This window comes from Meleagris gallopavo, chromosome 6, assembly GCF_905368555.1.
Source record: "Meleagris gallopavo chromosome 6, MGAL_WU_HG_1.1, whole genome shotgun sequence".
In the NCBI taxonomy this organism is placed as follows: domain Eukaryota; kingdom Metazoa; phylum Chordata; class Aves; order Galliformes; family Phasianidae; genus Meleagris; species Meleagris gallopavo.
Window position 1 is genome coordinate 37655108 of NC_139409.1, and position 26887 is coordinate 37681994.

Genomic DNA, 26887 nt, shown 5'->3' on the forward strand with positions numbered 1-26887 from the left:
ATTGCAGTATTTAAGCTTCACTTGAAGAATTTGTAATTGGGAATTTCAAATACCATAGGATTTTTCAATATAAAAATGCTGCACTTTTATTTTTTTAATGAGATTATCTACTTTTGAATGCCTCATAGAGGTCCTGTTATTATACACCCAGCGTATTTCAAAGCACAAGGAGCTGAATAAATAGCTGCTGTGGTGTTATTCTAAAGCACTGTCCCCTACAGTAATTTTAGCTTGTGGTTTCTTACCCCTGCTTCCAATTATTTTCTTCCAGAATAATTGCTCTGGAAGTATGTTTCTTTTATTTGTAGCCTCATCTTGGGGATGTTAATCATATTGCTTCATTTTAGTTGTAGCTTCTACTGTCCTGGCTTCTTTCTTTCCAAATTCCTAGTAGTGCTATGGATTACTGCTCTGTATTTTTGACACTGGGCAGTTGTGCATGGAAAGAAACATCCTTTGTTTCCTGTGGTTTAACACATTAAGGTAACATAGATCTCAGTTAGCAAAAAAAATACGTGAAAGTGGATGCTAAACTGTCTCTGTGACACTGTCTCTGCTCACATCTCTATTTCTTTTTGAGGTGCCTTACCCTAGATGTGGTTTCATCTGCAGTGACCCGTAGCAATTCCCAGGGACCTGTTCTTTGGCAAAGAGAAGCAACTTTTAGTCATGCTCTGCTTCATTCTCCTCCTCCCTTCACTGTCTTATTTTGAAGTCTGTAACACATCTTATTTCTTCCAGAGCTCCCCAGTGCTCGGGTATCAGCAGCCAGCAGCTGTCTTGCTGGCTGCTTCGTGCAACCGTTGTCAACTTTACAGAGCTGCTAGCGTATTCCTTGCTGAATGGTCCCTTCAGGTTTGCAGGCTTATTTCTGCCTTGCTGACTTTATTATCAGCCCAGTTTCCCCAGCCTAATTACAGCTTCTCTCTTCCCACTGTCTGGTAAGCTGCATGAATGTTTGGATGAACCTCTAAATGAACCTGAAGATAACAGTTTACAGAAAACAAATAAGTATCCTTAAAAGTAAAAGAAGAGTCTCTAGACAGTCTGAATCTTGCTTATCTTTGCAAGATGGTACCTTGAAGGCCTGTAAGGTTCTGATTACACTTCTTTGTTACACTGTGCAAAATAAGAACGAGATTTTCATTTGGACAAGGACACCATCTGCAGTCACCAGATGCAGTTATCAAGATTAAATTGCAAGAGTTGTCACTGATTATGCTGGTAATCATTGAGGTGATCAGTGTAATTATCATGAGATCAAGACATTTTCTCTGATATGGTACTGTGGAATTGAGTTGAAGGAACATCCATCATGAGCTATTGGGTAAGGTCAGAACATGGCACTTTTCTTTTCCTCTTGGATAATGTTCTTTTATGAGATAGAATAAAATAGATCAGCAATTACTATGAAACTGACCGTCTGTTTTGAAAACATTTTCCATTGGATTCTATCAGTTTTGTTGAAAGCCTCCTTCACTGCCTGTCCATGAAAAGCACCTGTCCATTTAGTTCATACCCATGCTTTAGAACAGTCTTTATTCTGAGTCTTCTTACCTGAAGAAGATGAAATATTTATATTTCATGTTATTTTAACTCTTCCAAATATTTTTTTCCTAGTTTAAATCATCTGGAGTTTTGGCTTACCTACTTCTGGAACATCTTTTCTTGCTAGAACAGAATGGTTTAATGATGTCACAGAAAATGTGACTAAGAGTGGATAGAATATCATCTTAAATGCTAAACAATGGATTTGAATCTAATGCACAAGAAGAATTAATCTAGAAACAATTTATATAACTTTGGAGAACACATCAGATAATCATTTGTCTGTGTTGGAGCATCTCTGTTAATTATCATGTACTGATGCAGTGGTAAAACAAATCCGTTCTGCAAAAGTGCTTGCTGAAGAGTTAGTGGCCTATCTTGAGCCTTTGTTCATTCTTTTGTAGATTATCAAGTTGATTTCTTGCAAATACAAAGATGAATGATGTTCAACAGTTGATGATATTCAGTTTATATTTTATACTTTTTATTTTTCACTCACTTCATGTTGCCACTCATATACACTAGGAGCGTATGCAAAGTTTTGTTCCTTTTTCAAATGGCATAGATATGCGGTCAGAATGTTGTTCATACTTCCCAGCAGTGTATTGCTCAGGGAAGGGATGAGAGTTTTTGTAGTCTAAATCATCTGAAGACGATGCAAGGGAAAAATGAGAAAAGTGGGCAGCATTAAGAGTTAAAGCAAGAGATGATGACAGTGGAAGAGTAAAACTGTATTCAGTCTTTGTTAGGGCTAAGAACATCCCTGACAGCTGTTCCTTTAATTTCCATCAAGCATATCAAATTCAATTCCAGGAATATGTTGCCACAGAAAACTTTCAGAAGAAAAGCATCATAGGGAAGATAGGAGATAATTGCTAATATTTTTCTTCTGTCACTGATCTGTTCTTATATCTGCTAAGCTTCACATCGTTATTTATCGTCAGAGAGTTATAAAATAATTTTTGACTTGAGATGAAAAGGGAGAAAAGTCAAATACAGTTTTACCATGAACACAACCCATCAATCTTAAAGTGCTGATTCATTTGCCCACACAGTATAATTAAGTAAGCTGTTAATCTATAATAAAGAGTAATAGATTTGGTGATCTCACAATCAGAAAGTAATTATAGCTTAAAATGTTCTTTTGGCTTACCTTAACCATTTTATCATTCTATAATTGTTAAGAGACAGTATTCAGAGCTGTAATATCTATAAACTTGTACCTATGCTATTTGCTCCTGCCACTAGAAACATCTTGCCACAAGCAGCTGTTAGAAAGATGTCTATTAAGGAAGATTTTGGGGAACAAAATATTGATGTGCATTCCAAGCACTGTCTTGAGGGAGAATATTATAGTTTGAGTACATTTGGTGTTTCATTAGATAATGAATCCATTATGTAATTGAAGTTCAGGCTCACAGTGATTAATCATGACATTTCAATTATTCACTGAATCAGTGATCTTTTGCACCCCCTTTCCCCACCTCATCTGCTGTTGGCTTCTATTCATTTTTCTATTACCACTTTAGGATTTCATTGTGGCATGCTCTGAAAGTCTTCCCCCGCCAGAGACATTCTTTGGGGAATTTAGATCACCTGGCACCTTGCAGGCAGCTCCTGGCATCTCTCTGGTTTGCTGCTGTCCTGAGGCTTCTGCTCAGCTCCAGCTCACAGTTATCCTCGCTTTCCAGCTCTGTACTTAGAGGAGCCAAGTAGGATGTCCCTCAGTGTGCACAAACCCTGGTGGTAAATATCTTTGGTTTCAGTAAAATTGGGTAAATTGGGTCCTAAGTTCTTCTGCAAACTAGACTGCTTGGATGGGGGAATTACCTCTGAATCTTAACGTGCAGCCTCCAGCTTATGGCTGTCTTGTTAATACTAATTGTGAGATAATATTTTTAGATATAAGCTAGTGAATGTCTATATTAATAGTGAAAATGGAATAAAAAGACATAAAATACAGCTATCTTTAGCTGTGGACAGTAAGGCTGGTTTGTGCATGTGCTGTAACAAACACACTGGTGTCATAGGAAGATGAGTTGAAGGAAAACAGCTCATTAAAAAGAGTATTTGTTTTGTCAGAGGGTAGTTTGATAAACCTGATTTAAAGCAAAGGTATTTGATATGGCGAAGTTAAGTCTCATTTTAATTGAGAAGTAAGAGACTAGATTTATCAATGAGCATGTCTTTTCTGAATATCAAGACGATGCCTTCAAGAAAATTGTCATAATAGCGTCAGATATTTCAAACCTATAAAATATCTCAGTAATGGACTGGAAGTCAGATAAAACAGTGATCTTGTTACAGTGTTCCCTTTTAATGGATTTTTAGTTATAAAATTTTAATATTTATTCAAAGTTCTAGTTTACTTTGACGGATAACTAAGAAAAGAGGTCTGTTGAAAAGGCTTGTCTAGTTCATAATTCTTCCACGCTGTTCTTTCTGGAGCTCAGAAGTGACAGATCAAACAGATTGAGTGCAATCATTACGCAGCTGATGGGCCACCCCCTGGGGTTGGTCAGCTGGCTTCTGTCTTTTTCCTCTTCCCATTCTTACTTGCTGGTTTAAGCATATAAACAAGCAGCAAGAAATTCCTCTATAATCTTGTCACCTTCAGTAGTAACAACTACAGGCTAGCCCCAGATGCTGAGCATATCTCGTTAGCACTGACCTGAGTGACATTACTGAGATGAGAGATGCAATATATTTCGTCAGGGAATCCAGTTTTGAAGACAAGAGGAGAAATTAGTCTAGCATATTACTAATAAAGAAAATGCTTTCACTGAATTTCCTTCACAGTCAGACGTGTGCCATTTAACCTTCTTGGCACACAACTAAGATGGTGTAAATTGCTCAAATGCCAAAGAAGGCATAATTTAGCTTATGGAATACACACAGATAATCATGCCTGAGATGGAGCTCTCTCTTGGCGTAAGAGATCAGCAGTGAAAACCTTTTGTAGCCAGACTTTTTGACCCCAGAAGCCACGTAAAAAACTGCGAGCGTAAAAAACTATGCTCTACCTTTCATACTATGCTCCCAGAGTTGACTCCACAAGTTTGCCTTGCTCCTTTGTCCTCCCCATCTTCCCACAGAACCCACTACTGCGGTAGCTGACCTTAGCATCACTCATTTTCTTGGGACAGCACTGCAGTCCCTTTTCTCACACGAGGACTTTGCATGCTTCTGCCTTTTGTTCTTCTTTTGTAATTGATTTTGCGTCGTATCCTTGTCCTATCATACCTTTGTAGTCATGTGCAGAGAGATTGCACCAAGAGGATAAAAACTTATTGTATAACTGGGATGGTATTTGCCCACTGGCAGGGCTGCACTGTCTTGTTCTGGGGTTATGACCCCAAGGGGCAGGTACAGCTAACTGTCCCAATCAGTTATCAGTCAAATAGATGTGATGAGCCACCTTTAAGCAATATAAATGATGTCTTATTGTGCCTTTTGTTGTCTTATTACTGTCATAAACAAAAACTCTTAGTCTGTTTCAGTGTCACTTTTATGCTGTTCTCTATGATGTTTATAGGATTTCCTAAATCTTGCTCTGAAGACACAGTGGCATAAATTATATTTAAAGTAATCTTGTCATAGTCTTTCTGAATGACTTGGCTAAGTTTTCAGGCCCTTATTTCCAGATGGATAGCTAGCAGCACTGATGCTTCTTTACCTCGCTGAATTTTATGTAAGGAGAAGTTATTAATTAAATACTTGAATTAGTAATACTGTAGATGCTAAGCACTCAGATGCCAAGAAATGTTTATACACTTTGCTTGTCTGAAAGGCTGACATCTGCAAGAACCTGACACCTGGAGCTTTGGTTGAACACTCTCTGTGTATTAAAATCAAATGTACACATCTTGAAATCCTCAAGGAAAGCACATTTTCTCACATTACTGGGTGTTTGTACAGAATGGTCATGGGGGAGCACAAAAAAAAAAAAAAAAACAGTTAAAATGGCAAGGCTGTAAAAAGTTCTTTTGCGTCATCTGCACTCTGAAGTTTTATTGCCCTGCAGTATTTGACTTATATGTTAGGTTTTCTATGTGTCTACTTGTATTGTAGAAGTGTACACAAAATATCCTTCTATGCCATGGTGTTATCTGTCCTTGAGCATTGCTGTAATTTTTCCTGTGCCTTTATTTACTTGATAATTTATTTTTCAGTGTTTTTTTTTTTTTTATTTACAGATTTCCAACTAACTCATATGTTTGTTGTAATTCTATGTCTTCCATCTCTTTTTCTGTGGTCTTTAATTTTCCTGTCTGCTGCGTCTCTCCTGTCTTTATTCCAATCTCCATTACCTTCTTCTTTATTTAATGCATTCTAGGCTGAGAATATCTGATAGATGCTCCAGAAGTCCAAAATCCTTTCGGCATTGCTAAGGTCAGATCCTAGTTCTCTTTTCTCTTGTTGCAGTTGGTAGGATGCCTGAAAGTAAAGGATGTGTTTGGTATGGATTTGTTAGCGGATCTCAAACCACAGATATGGGATAAGATATTCTGATTATGGAAGCTTTGAAAGCTCTGCTTTCCTTGTCTGATGCTCAGTCTCATTGGATTGTTTCCAGCTAATTTACTGAGAATTTGCTGAGCTTTATTCTTGCTCAGCAAAGTTTTTGTTGACTGGATTGTTAATTACGGGTTTAAACTTGTATTTGCTCTTTTTAACAACTTAAAACAGTGGGAGTTTTTCTCCCTCTTTACCCATTTAGTCAGTATTCTCTTATGAAGAGGCACTGCTTCATTAAACATTTTCCTGCTCAGTCTGTAATGATCCTACTCCTTCCACTCTAAACACATTAATATGTTAAAGAAAAAGATCTTCACTTGTCTTCATTGGGCTGAAAGCATCACACATTTTCTTTGGTGAACAAGGGATCTTTGACACATTATACTTGCTGTGGAGGTTTCAGGATCTGTGGCGTAATTTAGGTTGGTGCATGAATGTTTTCCTACACTTGTATAATATTAATATTAATATATAGTATATAATATATAATATCTAATATTAATGTTATGGAGAAAAGCTGAAATCTGATAGCATTTGCAGAGATGTTAGTGTCACATTTCTCATCTGTGGCTTCCAGGGACTAATAGCAATCAAAGTCTTCAAAGTTCATAAAGCTAATTCTGATACATTTATAACTATGTCACTGATACTATCTTATGCTAACAGAGATGCTGGTATAGAGAGATGTAGAGTGTTAAAACACCATCTTTTGAGTGATTTTTTTTTTTCATCGGGGTTCTGGTAGTCTTCATTTTTAGCCTTTAAAGAAAGCAAATATGATGCATAATCACAGAATCACCAAGGTTGGAAAAGACCTACAAGATCATCTAGTCCAACCATCCACCTATCACTAGTAGTTCTCACTAAACCATATCCCTCATCACAAAATCCAAACATTCCTTGAACTCCTCCAGGGTCATTGACTCCAACATCTCCCTAGGCAGCTCATTCCAGTGCCTGACCACTCTTTCAGAAAAGTAGTAATCCTCACAGTTTGGTGAAAACAGCAGGATTTTTATGCCTCTGCAGAATTAAACGTCTAGGATAACTGCGTCTCTTTGCTCTTTTACCTCAGTCTATGCTGGTAGTAGGATTCCAATATCACTGGTGGAAAGTCACTGGTGCAAGTAGTAGGTGATGAGATGATGCCTATGACTTCTGTGATGGTGAGTTGGACCACTGTTCTACTCTCTTGGTGCAGCATGGTAGTGAGACCCGTAAACACAGAAGGAAAAGAAAATAGGTGGCTGTTTGCCCTGGGGACAGCCCTTTTTGCTGCAGCAGCCCGGGCTGTGGGAGGGTGAAGCAGATTGCTAGCATTGGGTTGCCAGAGCGAACTGCTGCCGCCTCCAGCTTGGCCTCCAAATGGGCTGCACATTTTAGCAATTACTTAGCACTTTTGGGCAGGCTGGGAAGAAACAACTTCTGTAGCTTGTCTCCTTCAGTAGCAGATTTCCGTCTGACCTGAATTTGTGACCAAAGAGCCACAGAGAGAAATGGCACCCAGTGCATGGTCTTCTTTCTTGTGACACTTGTTTCGTAAGGGCTGTGCAGGGCTCTCTGCTGACTGTGGAGATGCTGCATCACCTCCCTTTCCGCTTCATGTTCAGCTTACTTCCTTTTGTAATGCTTTTACATTGATACGGTTAACTCCACAAGAGAAATTGCTAACTTCCTTTCTATTTAAGAAAAGAAAGAAATTTCAGTCTAGGGGACCTTCATGCTACAGAGCCCAAGCATAAGCTCTCTGTTTATCTTCTTGGGCAATCTGTCTCTTGATCAGTAAATAAGCTGGGCAATCTGTCTCTTGATCAGTAAATAAGCTGACAAGTAGTGATACAGGAAGTTGCAATGAAACGTGTTCTTTTTCCATTCCCAAGCCGTAGAGATGAAGTAGCCATAAGTAGCCACACAATATACATACTCATAAGATGTTTTTTCCTGTAGGGTTACTGACATTCTGACAGTCATCAAGAAGGGATAAATAAAAATTGAACTGTAGGTTTGAAGTACTCTGTGACACATTTAATCCGTATTACTGTGATGTGCCAGAACTGCAGTTAGTATGTGAATTCTGCAAGCAAATATGATTGCAATACAATTTCTTCTTTTTCCCATAGAATTGCATACATCCTCCCTGCAGGGATTTTGTTGTTCAGCGGACTACACTGTGTGCTGGAAAAAAAAAATTCATTTATATGTAAATACAACCTGAAGGCTGCAAATATCCAAGCTGCTACAAAGACAGAGTGGGCATGTGCATGGAAACAAATGGACCTGTTGTGGTTAGAAATTTGTAGTTTGCCATAATAGGGGAAAAAATAAATGAGGTTGTCTTTGAAACCTTATAGGTCAGCATTTCAGACTTCCGTATTTGTGTTCCAATTAAAGAAGAAAATGGAAAAGCTTCTGGATATTTACTATTTTTAAGCCAACTTGCAAGGGGAGAAGAAACAATATTTTTCATGTGTTCTATTAGCAAATTACATGCCATGAATAACTTTTTTTGTTTGGCTTGCACATAGTTTTGTGTGTGGTTTATTTAATGTGGGGAAGCTGAGAGTTTTTGGCAACTGCTACATTCATTTCTTTCTCTCTATCTGAAATGTAAAGAAAATTTTCAAGAAACTAGTGGTGTAAGTGATTTCTGTGGGTCTCAACACTAGCTCACAAAATACTGAGAGGTACAGGAAATGAGAATGCAGAAAGAAAGAAATGGGCAGACAGCAGGGAGATGATGAATGTCTGTGGTGTCTTCCAATATTATTTGGTTTACTGATTTGTTGATGATATTGTTACGGATATAGTTTAAATATTTCCCTGCTGTGATACTTTGATTTGGACCAAAAATAACATAAATTGTTTTGAGATAAGTTCACATTAACCAGCACTGTTGCCTCACTTACCTGTCACTGTTTCTGGAGATCCAAATCCTAACTCCTGCTAATGCATCTCCTACCCTGCATTAGCAAGGGAAAATGTGATTTATTTTTATGGATATTTTAGAAAGAAAAAAAAAAAACAACAAAAATCAAGAACAGTGCCTCCTCTAATAAGTATTAAAGCCTAAGCCAGTGCAATTTGGACTGAAGGTAGTCTATCCTCCTAAAAACATTCCAGGGATTTATGTACTAAACTCACTTTAATGCTAATAGGAGGTACTTGAATAAATACTCTGTTGCAGTGATAGGACAATAGATCATTTATTTTGTGTTGTGGTGTTGCCTTTCACTTTCACTGCATTTTATTTCTTAAAAAAAAAAAAAGTTGGGATTGGAGTTTATGGTATAAGGAACTTTTCTTCCTCTTTGCAGGTGTGTTTTTAAGAAGACTATTGACCATGAGGAAGTCCACATGTTAGTCAATTTTTACTAATCCCACCGAAGAAAATGAAGCCGCACTTCAGCTTTGCCGATCCTTTTCCCACCACTGTTGGCTGAATGAGAAATGGTCGTGTGATTATGCTGACACCCCAGCATGCATTTGGTAGACCTGTGGTTAACTCGTTCCCTCTCCATGTGTCTACTCTTACAAAGTTTTGTCCTCATGATACTGTGCTTTCATTCTGCCAGTATGTGCCCGAAAGGCTGCCTCTGTTCTCACTCTGGAGGTTTAAATGTCAGCTGTAGCAATGCAAACCTCAAGGAGATACCCAGAGATCTTCCACCAGAAACAGTCTTACTTTATTTGGACTCCAATCAGATAACATCTATCCCCAATGAAATTTTTAAGGATTTGCACCAACTGAGAGTCCTCAATTTATCAAAAAACGGGATTGAATTTATAGATGAACACGCCTTTAAAGGGGTGGCAGAAACTTTGCAGACTCTGGATTTGTCTGACAACAGGATTCAAAGTGTGCACAAAAACGCTTTCAACAACTTAAAGGCCAGAGCCAGGATTGCAAACAACCCATGGCACTGTGACTGCACACTGCAGCAGGTATTGAGGAGTATGGCCGTCAACCATGAGACGGCCAACAATGTCATCTGCAAGACCTCTGTGCTGGATGAACACGCTGGGAGACCATTCCTCAATGCTGCCAATGATGCTGACCTCTGTAACCTTCCCAAAAAGACTACCGATTACGCCATGCTGGTCACTATGTTTGGCTGGTTCACCATGGTGATCTCATACGTGGTTTATTACGTCCGGCAAAATCAGGAGGATGCACGGAGGCACCTTGAATACTTGAAATCCCTGCCAAGCAGGCAAAAGAAACCAGATGAAGCCGATGACATTAGCACTGTGGTATAGTATTCCGAATACAATGACTGCCTTTGCGATGGAAACTAGATTTGGATGACACCAACACCAGAGGTTTACTTCTAACATTCATTGTAAACGTTAAGACTTTTTTTTTCCCGTTTAACTGAATTATGCCACTGTTGAGCTTTCTAACAGAGAGTTTTGTCTGGGCGGTATACTCTAATTGTTTCTCTGGTATTCTAAAGCAAGTGAATTAATATGTAAACCTTAGTTTAGATCCATTCCACTATTTAATAATGAAATTTATTTTTTTAATTTAAAAAAACAAATAAAAGCGTAAATTTGAACCATGTAAAACAGAGTTATTTATTGATCAGAAACCTGTCTGGTGCCAGGGCACTTTGGGAAATGATCAGTGCTTGTGAGGTGGAGGATGAGAGCCATGATGAAATGGGCTATGAGAGGTACGAGAGTAGAGAGTTCCCAAAAGTTGCATCTGTCCCCAGGGCACAAAGTGAAGAGCTGGTGAATGGCAGCTGATTTTTGGGATTGCTCCTCGTGATAGGAGAGGGATACAGTATGGGGATAGCAGAGTGCTCTGAGTTCAGGAGAAAGGCATGGAAAATTGTGTAGGAGCCTGGGGGGTGTTTTGGCAGTGCTGGGGAGAAACCAAGATGAAGGAGCAACATTTGAAGATATCAATGAGAGGTAAGTGGGGAAATGTGGACAGTTTTCATCATACACCCACGAGCTTCAAGTGGGTGTTCTGAGGACTAGAGAAGACAGCAGGATGGCAAAAGCGAACTTAGTCATACTGTTCAAACTGAAGGACCAAGAGTGATGGGAAAAAAAATAAATATAATTAGTTTTTAAAATCTGTATATGGCCTCATAACTACAAGTGGCGTCATCTCTTTGAGGGGTGGAACAAAGGAAATGAAGATGTAGGTTAAGCATGTTCTGTTGTGTGTTACACAAAATATTTTTATATTATCTTATGGATTAATGCTTAGCAAAGTAGGAAACTAATGATGTTAACTCAGCCTTGAGTATAAAATGGTTATTTTGTAGCCCTGTTGTCTTTAGGAATATGATCATTTTCTTTTTTCAGAGGTGAAGGGAACAAATTCACGACGTTTCTCTTGCTCTTTTTCAACATAATGAAATGATGTTTATTTCTCAGTCCCTTTAGATCCAACCTAAGTTACATTGAAATATGGATTGTAGAAGAGCGGATTAAAAAATGTAAAAAAATATTGCTTTGCAGAAACAAGTTTTAAAGGATAGACTTAATTTCTTTAAAAAAAATCCAACATAGTATCTCCCATTAAATTATCTATATATAGATTGTTTCTGTTAAAAGCATAATCTTTTACATTTTAGAGGGCACATTCTTGTTTATCTTTTTTCTTTCAGGAGAATATTAAAAAAATAGCTCTTTTAAAATTTGTTACAAAGCATTGAGACAATTGGGACTTTTTTTTTTTTCCTTCTTTTTTTTTTTTTTTTTTTTTTTACTGAGGAATGCAGGCTGGTGATTATGCATCTTGTTAAGTTTGCATTTTATGTGATCCAATTTTCAGGCTCTATCTTAGCAAATTTTCCACTGCTGCAGAAGTGAATCCAGCTCTGCGTGACCTCTTGCAGGAGCCAAAAGCAGTTGGGGTAAATACAAATGTGAATCTGAAAGGATCGGATTAGATGTTGTATTGTACAGGCAGCATACCAAACCTTGCCCAACAGGACATCTCTATGTGAGGACACACACACACATCTGTGGGACCTCTGTATAGGTGGAGCCAAGTTCATTCCTTGATATAATTCTCTTATTTTCTATAAAATCGCCTTCAGAGTAAAATTTGTATTGTTTCTATGTTTGTGCTGCTCAAGTGGGAGGGGAGCAGGGGAACTAGCTAAAGGAAGAGAGTACACAGGAGGTGCTAACTTACTCTGAAACTCTGTGCTCTTTGTTCACAACTAAGTACTGGAATTCCTCCATAAAATTTGGACAAAGTGACTTAAATAGCAATATTTACAAAATTCTTGAGAGTCTGCCACTTGTAGGTTTTGAAATTTGTTTTCAAGCAGGGTTTATTTAAAATGTAAACGTACAGCTCTCTTCCCCCAAACTGCCTGAGACAGCAAAATATTTTAGTTTTTCCAATTTTTTCCACCCTTTTACATGTTCCATAATGACAGTTCTGGACAGTACTGTTTTACACTAGCTGAGCTAATGATTCCAGGGGTTATAAATCCTGACCGAAACCAATTTAAACCCAGTTCAGCTGTACTCTGAAGAATGGCTCACAAAGGCTGGTTTCATATCAGTTCTCTGGGTGTATTGATTTTCTGAAGTAGATTCCCCATCAAGCATCTCTTCACATATTTTTCTCTTTTTCTTTAAAGCCAGTAGTGAAATCTCTGTTAAAAATCTAAGAATCGACGTAGTGCTTTGACAGCCTGTAGATGCAAACTCCTCAAGCTGAATTTAGCTGATGAGGGAAAATAATTAAATCACTGTGTCTCAGGTATGTGGACTTGGTAGTGCTAGTATTCATGACAACTCAAGTATTCGAGTTACATTTGTTTATTTCAATGAAAAGAAGCAGAAAAAAAGTAGAATTTTTTAGACTAAGAAGACATTTATTTTTATCATGCTTATGACACACTTTCTGCCCATAAATTCTGTGTACCCTTTGAAGTCAATGGCAAAAACTTTTAAAGCTTTTTTGGTGTGACATTTTAAGGGGTTATTTTCCAAAATACTTCCACTCAAAATTGAGTAAGTCAGTATGTTTCTAGCTGTAATATCTTAGCACATAAATACAGATGATAGGAACTGGATGTTTCCATAGTCACAGGAGATTGTATGACAGAAAATAAAGAGGGAAATGCAAAACATAGTGACTGATAGAAAAAGCAGGGCTAGAGCTCAACAGCTTAAATGTGACTGATTTCACTTGACTTAAAATTAAAAAAAAAAGTCCTATTTTTTGTTTCTAAATGGTTAAAGATACCTCTCTCAGCTTGATTCTTCTCCTTAAAATGAATTCTGATTTTTCTCTGCTAACTTTGTACTGTTACTATGTTCTGTGGGTGAGGAGCAATGGTGCATTTCAGCTGCATTATTTAGACTCATATTTTATTCTATATGTTGTATATATTTACTCAATCTTTGTTTTTATTCTGTTCTCAGTTTTATGTGAAATTAGATAAAAATACCTTCACCATTAAAATATATTATGTTTTAAGTGGCTTCTTTGAGGTAACAGCAAAAGGACGAGAGATTATGGCCTTTAGTTACATAAGGGGAGGTTCAGGTTGGATATTAGGAAAAATTTATTATCAGAAAGAGTGATGGAGTCTTGAAGCAGTCTGCCCAGGGAAATGGCAGAGTTCCTGTAATTGTTCAAGAAATGTGTAGATGTGGCACTGAAGGACATGGTTTAGTGGCATGGTAGTTATAACTTCTGAAGTTATTTTTTATGTTCAGTACCAAGTTGATGGTTGGACTAGATGATCTTAGAGGTCTTTTCCAATCTTTATGATTCTTCAGTAGCAACATTTTGCATCAGCATGCCCATAACTTTCAGGGGCTGCCATCCCTGTGGCAGTTTCCACTGAGTTCAGTGCTGCCATGGAATTCTCATAAAGGAACAGTAAGTCTTGGAAGCAAAGCAGAAAGGAGGAAACAGACAGCATTAGGAGAGGGTGAACATGTTGACCAGTCCTTTTGAGGAGAAACAGATTTCTGGCAGGCAGATCTTTTAATATGCATTGCTGAGGAAAGAATGATTTTCAGTTGCAGCATCTCTTTTCTAAGTACATTGTTGTGAGTATGCAGCTCTGATGCTTATACAGTTTTATTTATACATTCAGTGTTTGTCCTTCTGATCCTCTCTGAAGGGACAAACTAATTACGTAGTATTACAATGCTACTGAGGCACTGCAAGTACACACACAGCATACAGTGATGGGAAGACCAGTGAGGATATGCAAGAGTTCTGTTCTAATAAAGAGATGCCATGCAGAATATCCACCACAGTGTTTCTCAGTTTGAAAGGTTAAGTAAAAGGATTAGTTGTAGACTAAAATGCTTAATGGTATCATGGAGTCTTGCAGCACGTTTCTGTGTGATGCTTAGTAACAATGTAAATCTAAATCAATTAAAAAGAGTGTCATTCTACTTCTACACTTGGAAAAAGAAGCTAGCATTGCTGAACAGGAGTAAATGAGACTCTCGGGAATTAAAAACATAGTCATTAAATTGTAGGAGTGAAATCTGTAGAAGGAAGGTGGAAGTGAAGTGTAAATTGTGGTATGGTTAGATATAAAGGCAAGGTAACAAACAAAACAATAAAGTACTTTTTTTCCAAGCACACCAGAAATAGGAATCATGTCTTAGTAAGGGCTAAGAACTGATCTGGTTACTGAAGGAACAGTTTGGGTAGTTTGGACAAATGTTATCGAAGAAGATTTGCAATGATAAACATGAGAAATTACAACAAGAGAAATAGACCACCCAACAGCATAGTCAAACAGCGCTACAAACTACTGCATAAAATCTGTGAGAAATCCACATTTGGAGCACTGCTTTCATTTCAAGTTCTTCTCATTTCCATAAATCTGTCATCTAGAACTATAGAAGAGAAAGGCAGTAAGATCATCAAGAATATGAGGTGGTTTCCACGGGAGAAGAGATAAATCAGTCAGAGTCTCTTCAGCATGGAGTCAGATGAGAGAGGACGGAATGGTAGAATCATAGAATCATTAAGGTTGGAAAGACCAATAAGACTATCTAGTCCAACCATCAATAGAACACTATAAAATAACTTCAGAAGGATTTATCTCTGTTTCTTGCAACAGAAATTATAGCAGTTCTGATTAAGGATGAAGGTGTTTTTTAGAAAATACGTATTTTGTTACAGCACATGCATTTAAGTGATAAAACACAGGACATTGCAGTGAAAAGAAACAAATATTCAAAGATGGGATTGTGGAAAGCATGATTTCTTCAAAGTGGTAGAGAAATACCTGGGCATCTTTGGTATTGATTAATGCACAAGTCAGTTAATTTGAAGAGTGAAAACAACCAATAAGCATCAAATTCAGATTGCAGATGCCATTCCATGTCAACATATGAAGTATATGTTCTGTGCATGTGAAATACATGAGTATGCATGCATGCAGATCATCCATATGCCTCTCAAATTCTTTCATGTTTCCTCATTTACAAATGTGGATAAAATATGAAGTCTTTTGGATGTTTTCATTGCCCTATTTCCATGAAGCAGGTTGCTTTGTTGATTGGAGATGCGATTGGTGCTGCTTCTGAGCTTCCTGTAGTCCCAACACCAGCTGCACAGAACAAGAAAGAAAACAGGGTGAGTGACATAGCTCATCCTCATCTCTTTCTATATCCTTAGTTGAACCCATCGGTTACCATATAGAGCTTTGTGAACAATCTTTTTTTCTTTTTGGCTCACAGAAAGTGATACAATTTTCTAGAAATAAAAATGGATAGGTGAATGATGTAATGACTTTTAGCTCAGTCCTGTTTGTAAAGGCTGGAGAGTGGAAACATGACTAATATCCCTGGATCTGTTCTCCCTTCTGCACTTATTAATGAGTAGGTTTTTGGCACTGCAGTGTGTTTGGCCATGTTTTTCTCCTAGGAGATATCTATGCCCCTTGAAGGAGTTTTCTTTAGATGGCTGTGAATACAGCTGCTAAAACCAGCATAAGCTCAGGAATGAAAAATGGATCGTTTAAGCTTTCACTTCTGGAGGCAAACTTTAGAAACAGAGAATTATTTGGGAATTCAAACATCTGTATTATTCTTAATGCTGCTTTGAGGTTTCAAACACTCGTTTTAATTATCTTGCTGGTTCTGTGGGGCAGTTTGCATGCAGAATTCATAAAGAGAGAGCAATTTCCAATGCCTGTTAGTGGCAGATTAAACTGGCCATTGAGGTGGAAAAAAAAATCCATATGTTGAACATTCTGTTTAGATATCTATATCCCTTGTAATTATTAGTTTTTGTCTCATAATCATAATCACTAGCCTTTTTAAGGCTCCCTCTTAATTTGCAAAAAAATAGATCTTCAAAGGCAAACCTATCAGTATTAAAAAGGCAAATGAATTTTAGCATATTAGTTAAATTCTGTCTTCACTATGGTCTACTTGTATGTCTCTGTTCATAGAAATTTATGAAATATTATAATATGTAAAATTATAATTTTCCTTACATAGGTATGACCAGGAAACTTTGCTCTTTTTCAGAAGACTCTGAAAGTTTTTAATATAAAGAAGCATAGAGAAATCTAGGAATGAAAAAAAAAAAAAAAACCAAAAACCTCCAGAATTTTCAAATCCTCTTCATAAATCAAAGCTCTACAAAGTTAAAAAGAAAAACAAACAAACTAACAAACACCCATTCTTGTTTCTTCCTATGGGGATTAGCTTTGTGCTAAACACTGCATTTCATGGTTTACCAATTTTTCATTTCTCTACCTAAGCCAGATTAATATTCGCTTTCTGCAAAGATTCTTATAAATGGAGCTGTCTGCAACAGAGAAGGTGGAAGCATATCACATTGGCTGAAGGAAGAACTGTGAGCGTAGCAAGCTCTAGACAATACTTCTGTGCCCTGTTAATTAAATTTAGTGGCCAAAGAGAAGAACTGCTGAATTAAGATTCTGCTGGAGAGATTTCAGATTGTCAGGTAAATACTAATGTTTGTATTCTTAATGTGGCTGTGTGAGGGGCAACCCACACATCTTTTTGCTACCTTATTTCAGGAGCTACAGGCAAATTTGGTTGCTGTTACAGAATACAAAACCTCCTACCCTTATCTGGGTGCAGTCACTGTTGTTTAGTACAACTATTGTTACCGTATAATGTTTTAAAGTACCTTTCATAAATCTTTAATTAAGCTTCAACAAGTTTTTTGTTTTTTTCACTTATCAAAAACTTTTTCCTGTTGCTATGAGTGGTGACTTCACTGGGCATAGTTCTGCTCTTTTCTCATGGTTTCTACAAGATTCTTGAACTGATGACTATAGTAGAATTTTTGCAAAAAAAATGAGATATGTATCTACATTATGATTTTTTTTTAATATAAAACAGCTGATCAATAAATGAACAAAATGTAATTTATTATTTCTTAAGTTCTGCAGTAAAAAGAAGATCAACTTTTTAGAAGAGCTGGGTGAAGTGTAAAGGTACTCTTTGAAAAGACAAGCTCTGCGGCACCATGAAACATTTACTTCTCTTCAAAAACTGTGACAGCTCCGTAAGTATATTTGGAAGCATCACACCAGATGCAAATTGTAACGCTGACAATTATTTCTATATAATAAAAGAAATGTATGTCTTGTGTTCTAACATTGTGATGTACCAAAATTCCCAGCCTAACTTGATATGGAGTTTTCTTTATGAGCAGACTTCTTTCACAAATCCAGGAACACACTCTGGGCTGCATGTAAGTTGGCAGTTTTGACATTGCCTTTAGTGGGATCAGTATTTTTCCAATAAATGTTTTATTGATAGAGAGCGCAAGGAGTGATTATACTTCAGGAATTAATGTGGATTTACCTCTAAATAATGGTATCACGCCATTTTGCAGTGATGCACCTTCAGACTTTGTAGTGACAATGAGGGATCACCTTAAGCTGGTGGTTAATAGCAATGTCAGTTGTCTTTACTTTGTATTGCTTGTGTGACAAAATACAGACTGTACCATTTTGTATCTGGCTGTACATAGGCCTCTCTGGAATCAGGAAGTGAATGAATACGATAGTGGTCTTTTTCAGCCTATAAAAAAATGATGGTATTAAAGCAGGTTGGCTGCAGGTTATTGGCTTCCAGTAATGCGTTTGCTCAGCATCAGTCACAAAGTTACTTTTTAGCAAAATCGCTAGAGTCAGCAGGCTTCTGGAAAACAACTATCATTATTGGTTAAATGCTTGTATTCCAGTATTTTTCCTCAATTACTGCTGTTCTGCACCATTGTGTCCTCCATGAACAGCATTATGGAGGTGAGCAAAAAGTTATCTTGGAAAAAACAAGCTCCAAATTTTCTGGCTCTCCTTAGGGCATGGAAGAAAGGTCCTTCATGGAAATTACCTCAATTAGAAACATGATAGTACATAATTGTGGACCTGAGGACACCTGACACGCATTTCATTTCTGACCCCTGACAGCCTCAGTAAATAGAGGCCATGCTTAACAGAGAGAACAGATCATTTAGGCTGAGAAAACTGAGTCTTTCATAGCTGAGCTGCTATTGCTGAAAGCACACAGAGATGCATTGATTAAATACACTTTACATTTGGAAAATCCTGCAGGCAAGTCTTTAAACAGTGCTTAATGCTTTCCCTTCTGATGCCAGTAGATTTGTTATAACAGCATTGTGTGGCAGTCAGCTGTAGCTGTAGAGGTGTATGGGTAGTGACTGAGCACATGTTCTGTGAGCACTGTGTCCAGCAGCATGCATTTTCTGATGCAGATGTTGTATGAATGGAGCATAATAAAGAAGAAGCTTTTAAGTATGAACTGAAAATGTGCCCATGAAAGGTGTGGCATGATCTGGCTGACAAATTGGAGAGTGGTCCAGTGGCACCTGTCACTGCACGCCTGATGAAGTTGTTTGTGATGGAGTTGGTTTGAAACACCAGCTGTTAGCCCTTGTGCAGAACTGCTTTGGATCAAGACCACATACTTCAGCTCTTCCAGCGTCCTGTCTGACACGTATGTACTAGCATGGGCACAGCTTCATCTGACTCAGCTGGGTGCTGCTGGTAGGAGAGTGAGAATCAAAATGCCTTGCATTTGAATTAGTCGTATGCAGATAACAAGGCTGGATGGTAGCAAGGGAACCATCCCAGGGAAGCTATCCACAAGCGTGTAGGTTTGGATGGGGAGAAGGACAGTATGTTCACCATGATTGTGTTACTCCAGTATTGATACAAAAGGTTCCTGATCATTTTAAAAGTCTTCTCTTTTCTTAGTGGCCTAACACTGGAACTTTTTCTGTAAAAAGGAAAGCACAGTAATTAAATGATTACTTATCACTTCCATACCAAAGACACACTTAATTGCTGCATGTTCTGTGTCATGTCTGAGTCTGCCAAGCTGCTTTTGCTTGGGGCCACTTCCCCAGGGCAAGGAGTCAGCCATGTCCTCCATGCCCAAACCGTGGGGCACCTGCCTCTGAGCAACCTAGTATGTCTGACAGTTGCACTTTGCTATTTTAATGGCAAAATGGCATGGCAACATATCTGCTTGTTTGTCAGACATTGTGTTTCCGTGCATAGACTTCATCTTCTATGAGAATGGAGTGATCAAGCAGTGGGCAGGGTCGGAGTGGTGGGAATCTGATCCCTTTGCTTGCAGGGAGAGAGGAGCAACTGGTATGGATGAAGAAGGATCTGAATAGATGGAGGAGGTTAGGAGAGTTACTGGAAAAGTCAGGACAGCTCTGTAACCCAGTAGTGTGCAAATGGGAGAAGTCCAACTATCTGCAGAGAGGGAAGGAATACCTGATAAGGATGCTCTGTGTGAGGATTTTTCATTCAGGGAGCATTCATTGGTGATGCTGTGACTTGTTTTCTACCTTCCATAACACCACTGCCATTGTTTCTGTTTGTGCTGGGTAGGGAGGGATACCAGGATGCCCATGCTTCCCATGGAAGAGATTAGTTGCCCAGTCTCACCTATCCCAGCTAAGGAGTTTCTCTTCAGCGGCAGGCTCTGAGGCCTCCTTGGAATGCAAACCTGGGTCAGAAGGATATATCCCTCTGCCAGACATGCTTATACCCACTGCAAGGCTGGATCCCAATCAGCAGACTGGTGGGGATGATGTGCTAGCCTCCGTGGTGGCTGCTGAGTCAGTCAGACCAGCCACATTGCCACCACAGCCTCTTGGCTAAGGCTTGGCTCTTTCCTGCCTGACCCCCATCTACTCTGAAGAAGAGATATATTTCTCTTTCCAGGCAGTGAATTGTAAATAATGTCCCTGCTCTGCTCTCCCACATAAGGGCATTTAAACCAGCTATATCTGTCTTTGCAAATGCAGAGAAGATGTAGTGAAGGAGGGAACAGGCTATACAAATCAAATCATCCCTTTCATGCTTCTCCCTTCTTTAGCTGTTCTTTTAAAAAGGGAGACTACCTGCTCTTACTGTGCTGTTTTCCTAGATGTAAGGAAAAAGAGTAGAGGGTCAGATTCTTATGTATAGAATTTTAATGTATTTCCACTAAAATCAAAGGTGCTATTCTCATTTATCATGGGGAAAGTCCTCATAAAGGACACATTTCTAACTGCTAGCATCTTCACCAAGCATGAAGGAAAGATAGCTGAGGTAATCTGGGGGGAATATTTGGCTCAGCTGGTTTGAAGCTGTTGTTCCTACTTCAGTTGTGCTTATGAATTCTCGTTAGGGGAAAATATACCGTTACTAGAGCTTGAGTTCGCACAAGCTTCTTTCAGCATAAACTTTAACGATCAGCTAAATAGAAAAAGAATAGAGACTTGTGCTTCCCCTCAAATGTTGAGAGCTTCAAGGCTTGATTGATAACAAAGAGAATCTCATTATAATTATAATCTCCAGTGAATACTGAAAAGTCTTAGAATTTCATCAGTCATTAGAAGGATAAGGAGCACCTATGTGAACTCTTTTCCTGACTTAAAGGCAGCAGTACTCCTGGCTTGTAGTCCAAAGGCTGTGGAGGCCAACAGGAATTTTGTGGGTTGGTGTTTTTTTTTTTCCTTAGAGGAATCATTACAATATTAAAAATGTCATTTGCACTGCAAGGCCAATTAAGCAAGGCTAGTACAAGTTAGTTATAATCTAACTAGAAAGTACTAGGGACAAATAAAAGTCCCAAGTCTCTACTTCTTGTAAAAGCATGACAGCATACTGCAAAGACAGAGGCACAGTGAGAAGTCTATTATTATTATGTATTATTATATTATGTATATAGTATTATGCCTATTAGTAGGTCTATTATGACCATACTAGTTTTGCTATTTATTTCTCCTTTGGAAATCTGGCAGTGGAATAATTAATCTACCTGAATATACATACATATATATTTGCATGTGTGTGAATAGTTTTGTACTTGGCAGGGTGAGTGGTATCTTGTTAATGCAAAATGACTTGTACTAACTGTATTTTCTGATATTTTTCTCTCAGTTTCTTACTCTCTCATCCCCTCCTAGCATGTTGTTACAGCTAAATCTTCCCTGAAAATGTTTTACAATTCATGTTAATTGTTAGTAAACAGGGTCTGATTAGCAAGTTTCTAAAATTGGTGCTGTGTCTTTCATGCTAAAAGGCAAATGTTTTTCAGTTGACTGAGGACATACTTCCCTAGCCTTCTGAAAGTACCTTACTAATCTAACATGATTTAGAAGAATTACACAACTTTAAAATATAAGTATCAGGCTTTGGCTTAGATTAAAAACTGTACTTCTGAACCAGAGGTGAATTATCACCAGTGATTACAACTCCAATATTATGTCTTTTGCTCCTATGAGGAATTTAAGAGGAATAGTTTACAAACAATCATTTTGCCTTTAAAACTGACCTTGTTTTGCAGGCATACATAACTTCTTTAAGATACAGTTGCCAACTCTACCTGTGATCCTTATCATTGTCAAGGAAATGAGAATTTCTCCAGGGCTGTTATCACTATAATTCCATGAAATATAATCAAGGACTGTAAATATAGGCCATTGTCACCTGCTGCCTGCCTCTCCCTGGACCTTATCATCTTAAACGGGAATGTTGTGGATGTGATAGCTGTCTGCTGGGGTGCGTGATGTTAACAAGGACTGTGAACATCTAGATGAAGTACAGGACTGTTGCTCAACTTTTAGACAAATGTACCTTTGTAAAGGTCACCCGTAAAGGAAAAGATGTATGAAAGACGCCTGGAGAGGTGTTCAGGAAACAGATGGCTCAGTTTTATTTTCCTTCTCCCTTGCCTGTTTTTCACTTTTGAAATTGAAGAACTGCAAAAGTTTACAGTGTCTGGAGAAATAGTGAAGTGGTAAATTGCCACAGCCAACTGAGATTATATTAAATAAGAGACTGGAAAAGGTTTTTAATTCAAGCTGTGATAGCGCGTAATTCTTCTCAGTGACTATTTAACCTCAGATAAAAGAGATCTTGAAGTTTTTAATAACAATCGTGCTTCTTCAAGGAGGTGGAAGAACTCAAAATAAATATCCTTTATGAGGGATGGGAAAGACTGAAAGACTACACTCAAGATATTTCAGATAGGTCTAAGGTAAAAGTAAGATAAAAGAAGGAGGATTTTAGCTTTATACAATTCATCCATTCTCTATACAACAGCTGTAATTTATCCACCAAATACATGAGGGAGACAAGCTCCATCCATACATAATACGTATGTTCTCTCATATCAGCTACAGTGGAAGAAATATTTGGTGGACAGGCTTCATCTGCTGCTTTAATTTTTTTTAATTTCCCAAAGTTTGAGTGGATCTGTGTTCCAGCTCTAAGTATCTGAATTAAGACCAGATTTACAAAGTCTCAAACAAGAATTTGATTAAGACTTTATAAATCTGGCCTTAATAAGGAGACTCAGAGCTGGATTATTCAGATTGTTCTGGAAGTCAGTGGGATTAACAACTTGCCTTGAGAAATGTTCCTTTAGGATCTTCATAATAATGATCCTAAGTTTAGAAATGTCTGTTAATGAAGAAAGTAAAAGACAGAATCCAAAGCAGCATTCTTTTAAATAATAAAAGCAAGTCTTCATTTCAAAAGTGCAGAGTAGCCTGGAAGAGTGAAGCGAATCCCAGGGTACTTTCTATGTGCGCTGCACCCAGGAGCTACAGCAGTCACAGTTACTGAGTGAAATTTATGGTGATATTCCTGTCAGTGGACAGGAATTGTCAGCTAAGAGCCGCTTTTTCTAGCTACAAGTGGGGCACAGACAATATGCAGGGCCACACAAAGGCAGTCCGCCAGCCAGTTCATCAACCTGGTTATCAGCAAGAGCTCATGTTGCTTCTGCCTTACTGCCTGGACCCCCATCATGCATGGGGCTGATACAGTGCTCATGTATTTATTCTCTTGGATCACCAGTGCCAGGGTGTTTGTGTCAAACACTTCTTCCCTTTTCACTTTGGTTTGTTTTTTCCTGTGTTGCTGAATGTGAGATTGGATCTTGTAGATAGAGTACAGAGCAATGACAAGACCCAGCAGGGGCTGAGGTACTGGGAGTGCTCTGAAGATACGTGCAAATCCAAGCTCTTCTTCATCTATTAATTCAAATCCACAATGAGGATGTTGTTTTCTAAATGAGATGTAATAAATGTATCTTCTATGCATGTGATTAAGAGAAGCTGCAACATTGTGAGAACAAGACCTAGCAAGACGTACCTTCTAAAAGGTAGGCAGCTTGTTAATGTCCACTTTTAAGGAGAGGACACTGCTTTTTGATTGTATTTTCAAGGACTGTCTCCAGACTGTCTCTACATTTACTTGAATGTCTCAACAAGGGTTAAGGGTTCAGAGTATTTGGATACTTGGTCACTCATTGCAACCACAGGTCTTGGTGTCAGATCATAACTTAATGGAGTCTGAATTAACCAGTCGGCCAGGAATATTTAGCTTTAGAAGTATGTCACATACTGAAATGCTTCCATTTTGCATATCACATTCATCATGAAGATAAATTTGCCTATCTGCAAGCTCTTCAAAAGCAGCTGATGACAGAATGGCTTGTTTGTTCCGAGACAAACTTCTGAGGCTTGTTGGTGTACAGTATATGATTCTCCTATTTCACCTTCCTCTTGTGTTTGCAGTTATCATGGGAAAAAAGGTTGGGAAAACAGAAGAAAGCCTACACTCCACAACAGAATCTTAGGTTTAAGACAAACTATGTTTACATAGTCCCCTAATGTAACCACCTATCTAAACTCTTTTCCCTCAGCTAAAATCTATGAATATTGGGAACATCTGTGAAGGTACTCCATTGCTGGCAACAGGTGTTCATCTCAGCAAAGCAAGTGCAAAACTTTACATAAAAGGGAATGCAATATGTCCTTGATCATCTCCCATGTACTTAAGTTAATGCAAAGATTTCCGCTTAGTTCATTGGTTTTGAATTAAGTTGTCAAAATCTTTCACTTTTCTAAGTCTTCAAGCATATTCACACTTTCTCTCCCTTGCTAGTGTGCCTGTTCTCAAAGTGGGAAGGTACTGTCATTTATTCAACTTAGGGATATAACTGAGAAGAAAAAAAATAGGGGAAGAAAACCAACAGACAGACAAACTTCTGCAAACTGCAAAAGCAGCAGAAATTGTTGTTTGTTTGTCTCCCAGTTATGTCAACTGGCCTACAAAAACATGTCAGCTCCTCCCACGTACCTTGCCAGAGGCCTTATATCATCACATCTGAAACAATGCTGTAGTTGTTTAAAAAAATGCAGTGTTTTCAGCTTTTGAGAGCAAATAGTATTCATCATGATCTCAGCACTGATACTGGCAGTATGGAGCACTGTTAACTAATCAAGTACTTGTTTTAAAAAACGTGTCTCAAAACAACACCAACTCTACTGGCCACTTTGCCAGTGTCAATATTGAAGACAGTATTTTCTGTCAAAATGGAGAACGCACAGATTGGTAAATATGAAATAAGTGGGACTTCAAACAATCTGGCTGTGATGTTTTTTTTTCACAAAATGGTCGGAAAGAATTTTCCCTTTATTAACCAAGCATGTTTGCACAGATTTGCTGATAGATAATGCACTGCTGCAGATTTGCTCTGCAATCTTGGTACTGCAGAGTCTTGGATGTACCTGCCTCTACCAGGAGAGAAACATACTACTGTGAGGCTTCCCTAGCATTTCTATGCCTCTATTTGATCCTCAGCACATCCCCCATATGCTTACAAAGTTAAAAGCAGCGTTTGTACTCTGTATTCATAGTCTGTACTTGGCACTGGTGAGGCCACATCTCAAGTGCTGTGTTTTGGGCCCCTAACTACAACAAAGCTGTGAAGATCTGGAGCACAAGTCTTAAAGGGAGCAACTAAGTGAACTGGGATTGTTCAGTCTGGTGGAGGCTCAGGGGAGACCTGATCGCTCTCTACAACTGCCTGATAGGAGGTTGTGGTGAGGTGGGGATCGGCCACTTCTTCCAGGGAACAGTGATAGGCTGGGAGGGAATGGCCTCAAGTTGCATCACGGGAGGTTCAGATTGGCTGTTATGAAACATTTCTTCTCAGAAAAGTTGTGAGCCATTGGAGCAGGCTGCCCAGGGAGGTGGTAGAGTCACTGTCCCTGGAGGTCTCCAAGAAATGTCTAGGTGTGGAACTGAGGGACATAATTTAGGGATATGGTGGTGATGAATGAGATGATCTTAGAGGTCTTTTCCAAACTTTATTATTTTATGATTTCCATCAGGTAGCAAGAAGACTCTTGTGAAAAGAAGGCAGACTATACTCATACATGTATGTACTTGCTCACTTTAGACAAGACTTGAACAAAGTGCTATATTAATAGGATCTAGTACAAGAAACTGTGGTGACAAAACATGTGTCTATCTTTGTGGTTTCAGAAATGCATAAAATGCTTAAATACAAATAATCAAAGCATCAATATATTTTTGCTCCACATCAGACTTTTCACTTGGCACTATCCTGTGAGCTTTGCAGTGATGACAGCTGATGACACATTTGATGGGTGACTAGTTGGGTCACAGGTAGGCTCAGTGAAGTATTTCAGGTAAAATAGAAAACATTTTAAAAATCCTTAGGACATTTCTGGACAAGACCAACCAAAGAAGAAATATTACAAGAAATGTTATTATTGTATTATCCTATTATGTGGTGTTTCATGATGATGCAGCAAAAAAAATCAATATGGTGTCAAGTTTCTTAAAAGAGATTTCTAGGCACTTGAGGAGAGCTCATTCAAAATTATGTGGAAAAAAATATATATCAGCATTTTCTTTTTCTGAAGAAGCTGATGTTCCAGATAGTTCTGACTGTTTCTGAAATTTGCTTGCTTTATTTTATTATTATTATTTTTTTTTTTTTGGTTCTGCTGCTTGAAGAAAACTGTACTGTATGTTACTCCACTGCTCTTCTGAGAAATTATCTTGTAACCTAAAGGCATGCATGTTAGTTTTATTTCACTTTAGCCTATTCAACTGCAAATAATGAAAATCTGTTGGTTTAATTGGTTTAAAAATTTGTTGGCTTCTATTTAAAGCCAGTAACCATAATGCTTCCATAACCCTTTCTGGCTAAGCTAATCTTTTAGAAATAATACACCCGTACAGCTTTCATTCGTCTTCAGGAAAGCTGAAATTCTATTTTGTGAGTACATTTTCAAAACTATTAAAAGTTTGTATTGAACTGTGTGATTTTTTGTGCTATCAAGTTAGCTCGGGCAGAATTATTGTAACAGAAAATAGAGCATTTTCTATCATTTATCATTCCTCCATTGTGTTAAAGTATGCCATTCTGAAATGGTTCATAGAAGGATGATCACCTTTGAATGTGCAAAATGGATGCAATGACCCAGAAAGGCATCTGAGGAGCTGAGTCTGCTACAGCATTTTGCATT

At 38.2% G+C, this 26887-nt stretch overlaps 1 protein-coding gene and 1 long non-coding RNA gene across 3 annotated transcripts in view; one reads left to right on the forward strand and one right to left on the reverse strand.

Annotated features, from left to right (window-relative positions):
• Positions 1 to 10632, forward strand: part of LRRC3B (leucine rich repeat containing 3B) — a 44305-nt gene extending 33673 nt beyond the window's left edge. For both annotated transcript variants that reach the window (XM_085226374.1, XM_085226373.1), the window contains one exon: positions 9381 to 10632. In XM_085226374.1, coding sequence (XP_085082500.1) covers positions 9544 to 10323 — 780 coding nt within the window. In that variant the 5' untranslated portion in view covers positions 9381 to 9543 and the 3' untranslated portion in view covers positions 10324 to 10632. The remainder of the gene's footprint in view (positions 1 to 9380) is intronic.
• Positions 10633 to 12944: 2312 nt separating this feature from the next.
• The window catches only part of LOC104911526 (uncharacterized), a 28496-nt gene continuing 14553 nt past the window's right edge, over positions 12945 to 26887 (reverse strand). Inside the window, exon 3 of the long non-coding RNA XR_793966.4 lies at positions 12945 to 15632. This is a non-coding gene — a long non-coding RNA (uncharacterized LOC104911526). The remainder of the gene's footprint in view (positions 15633 to 26887) is intronic.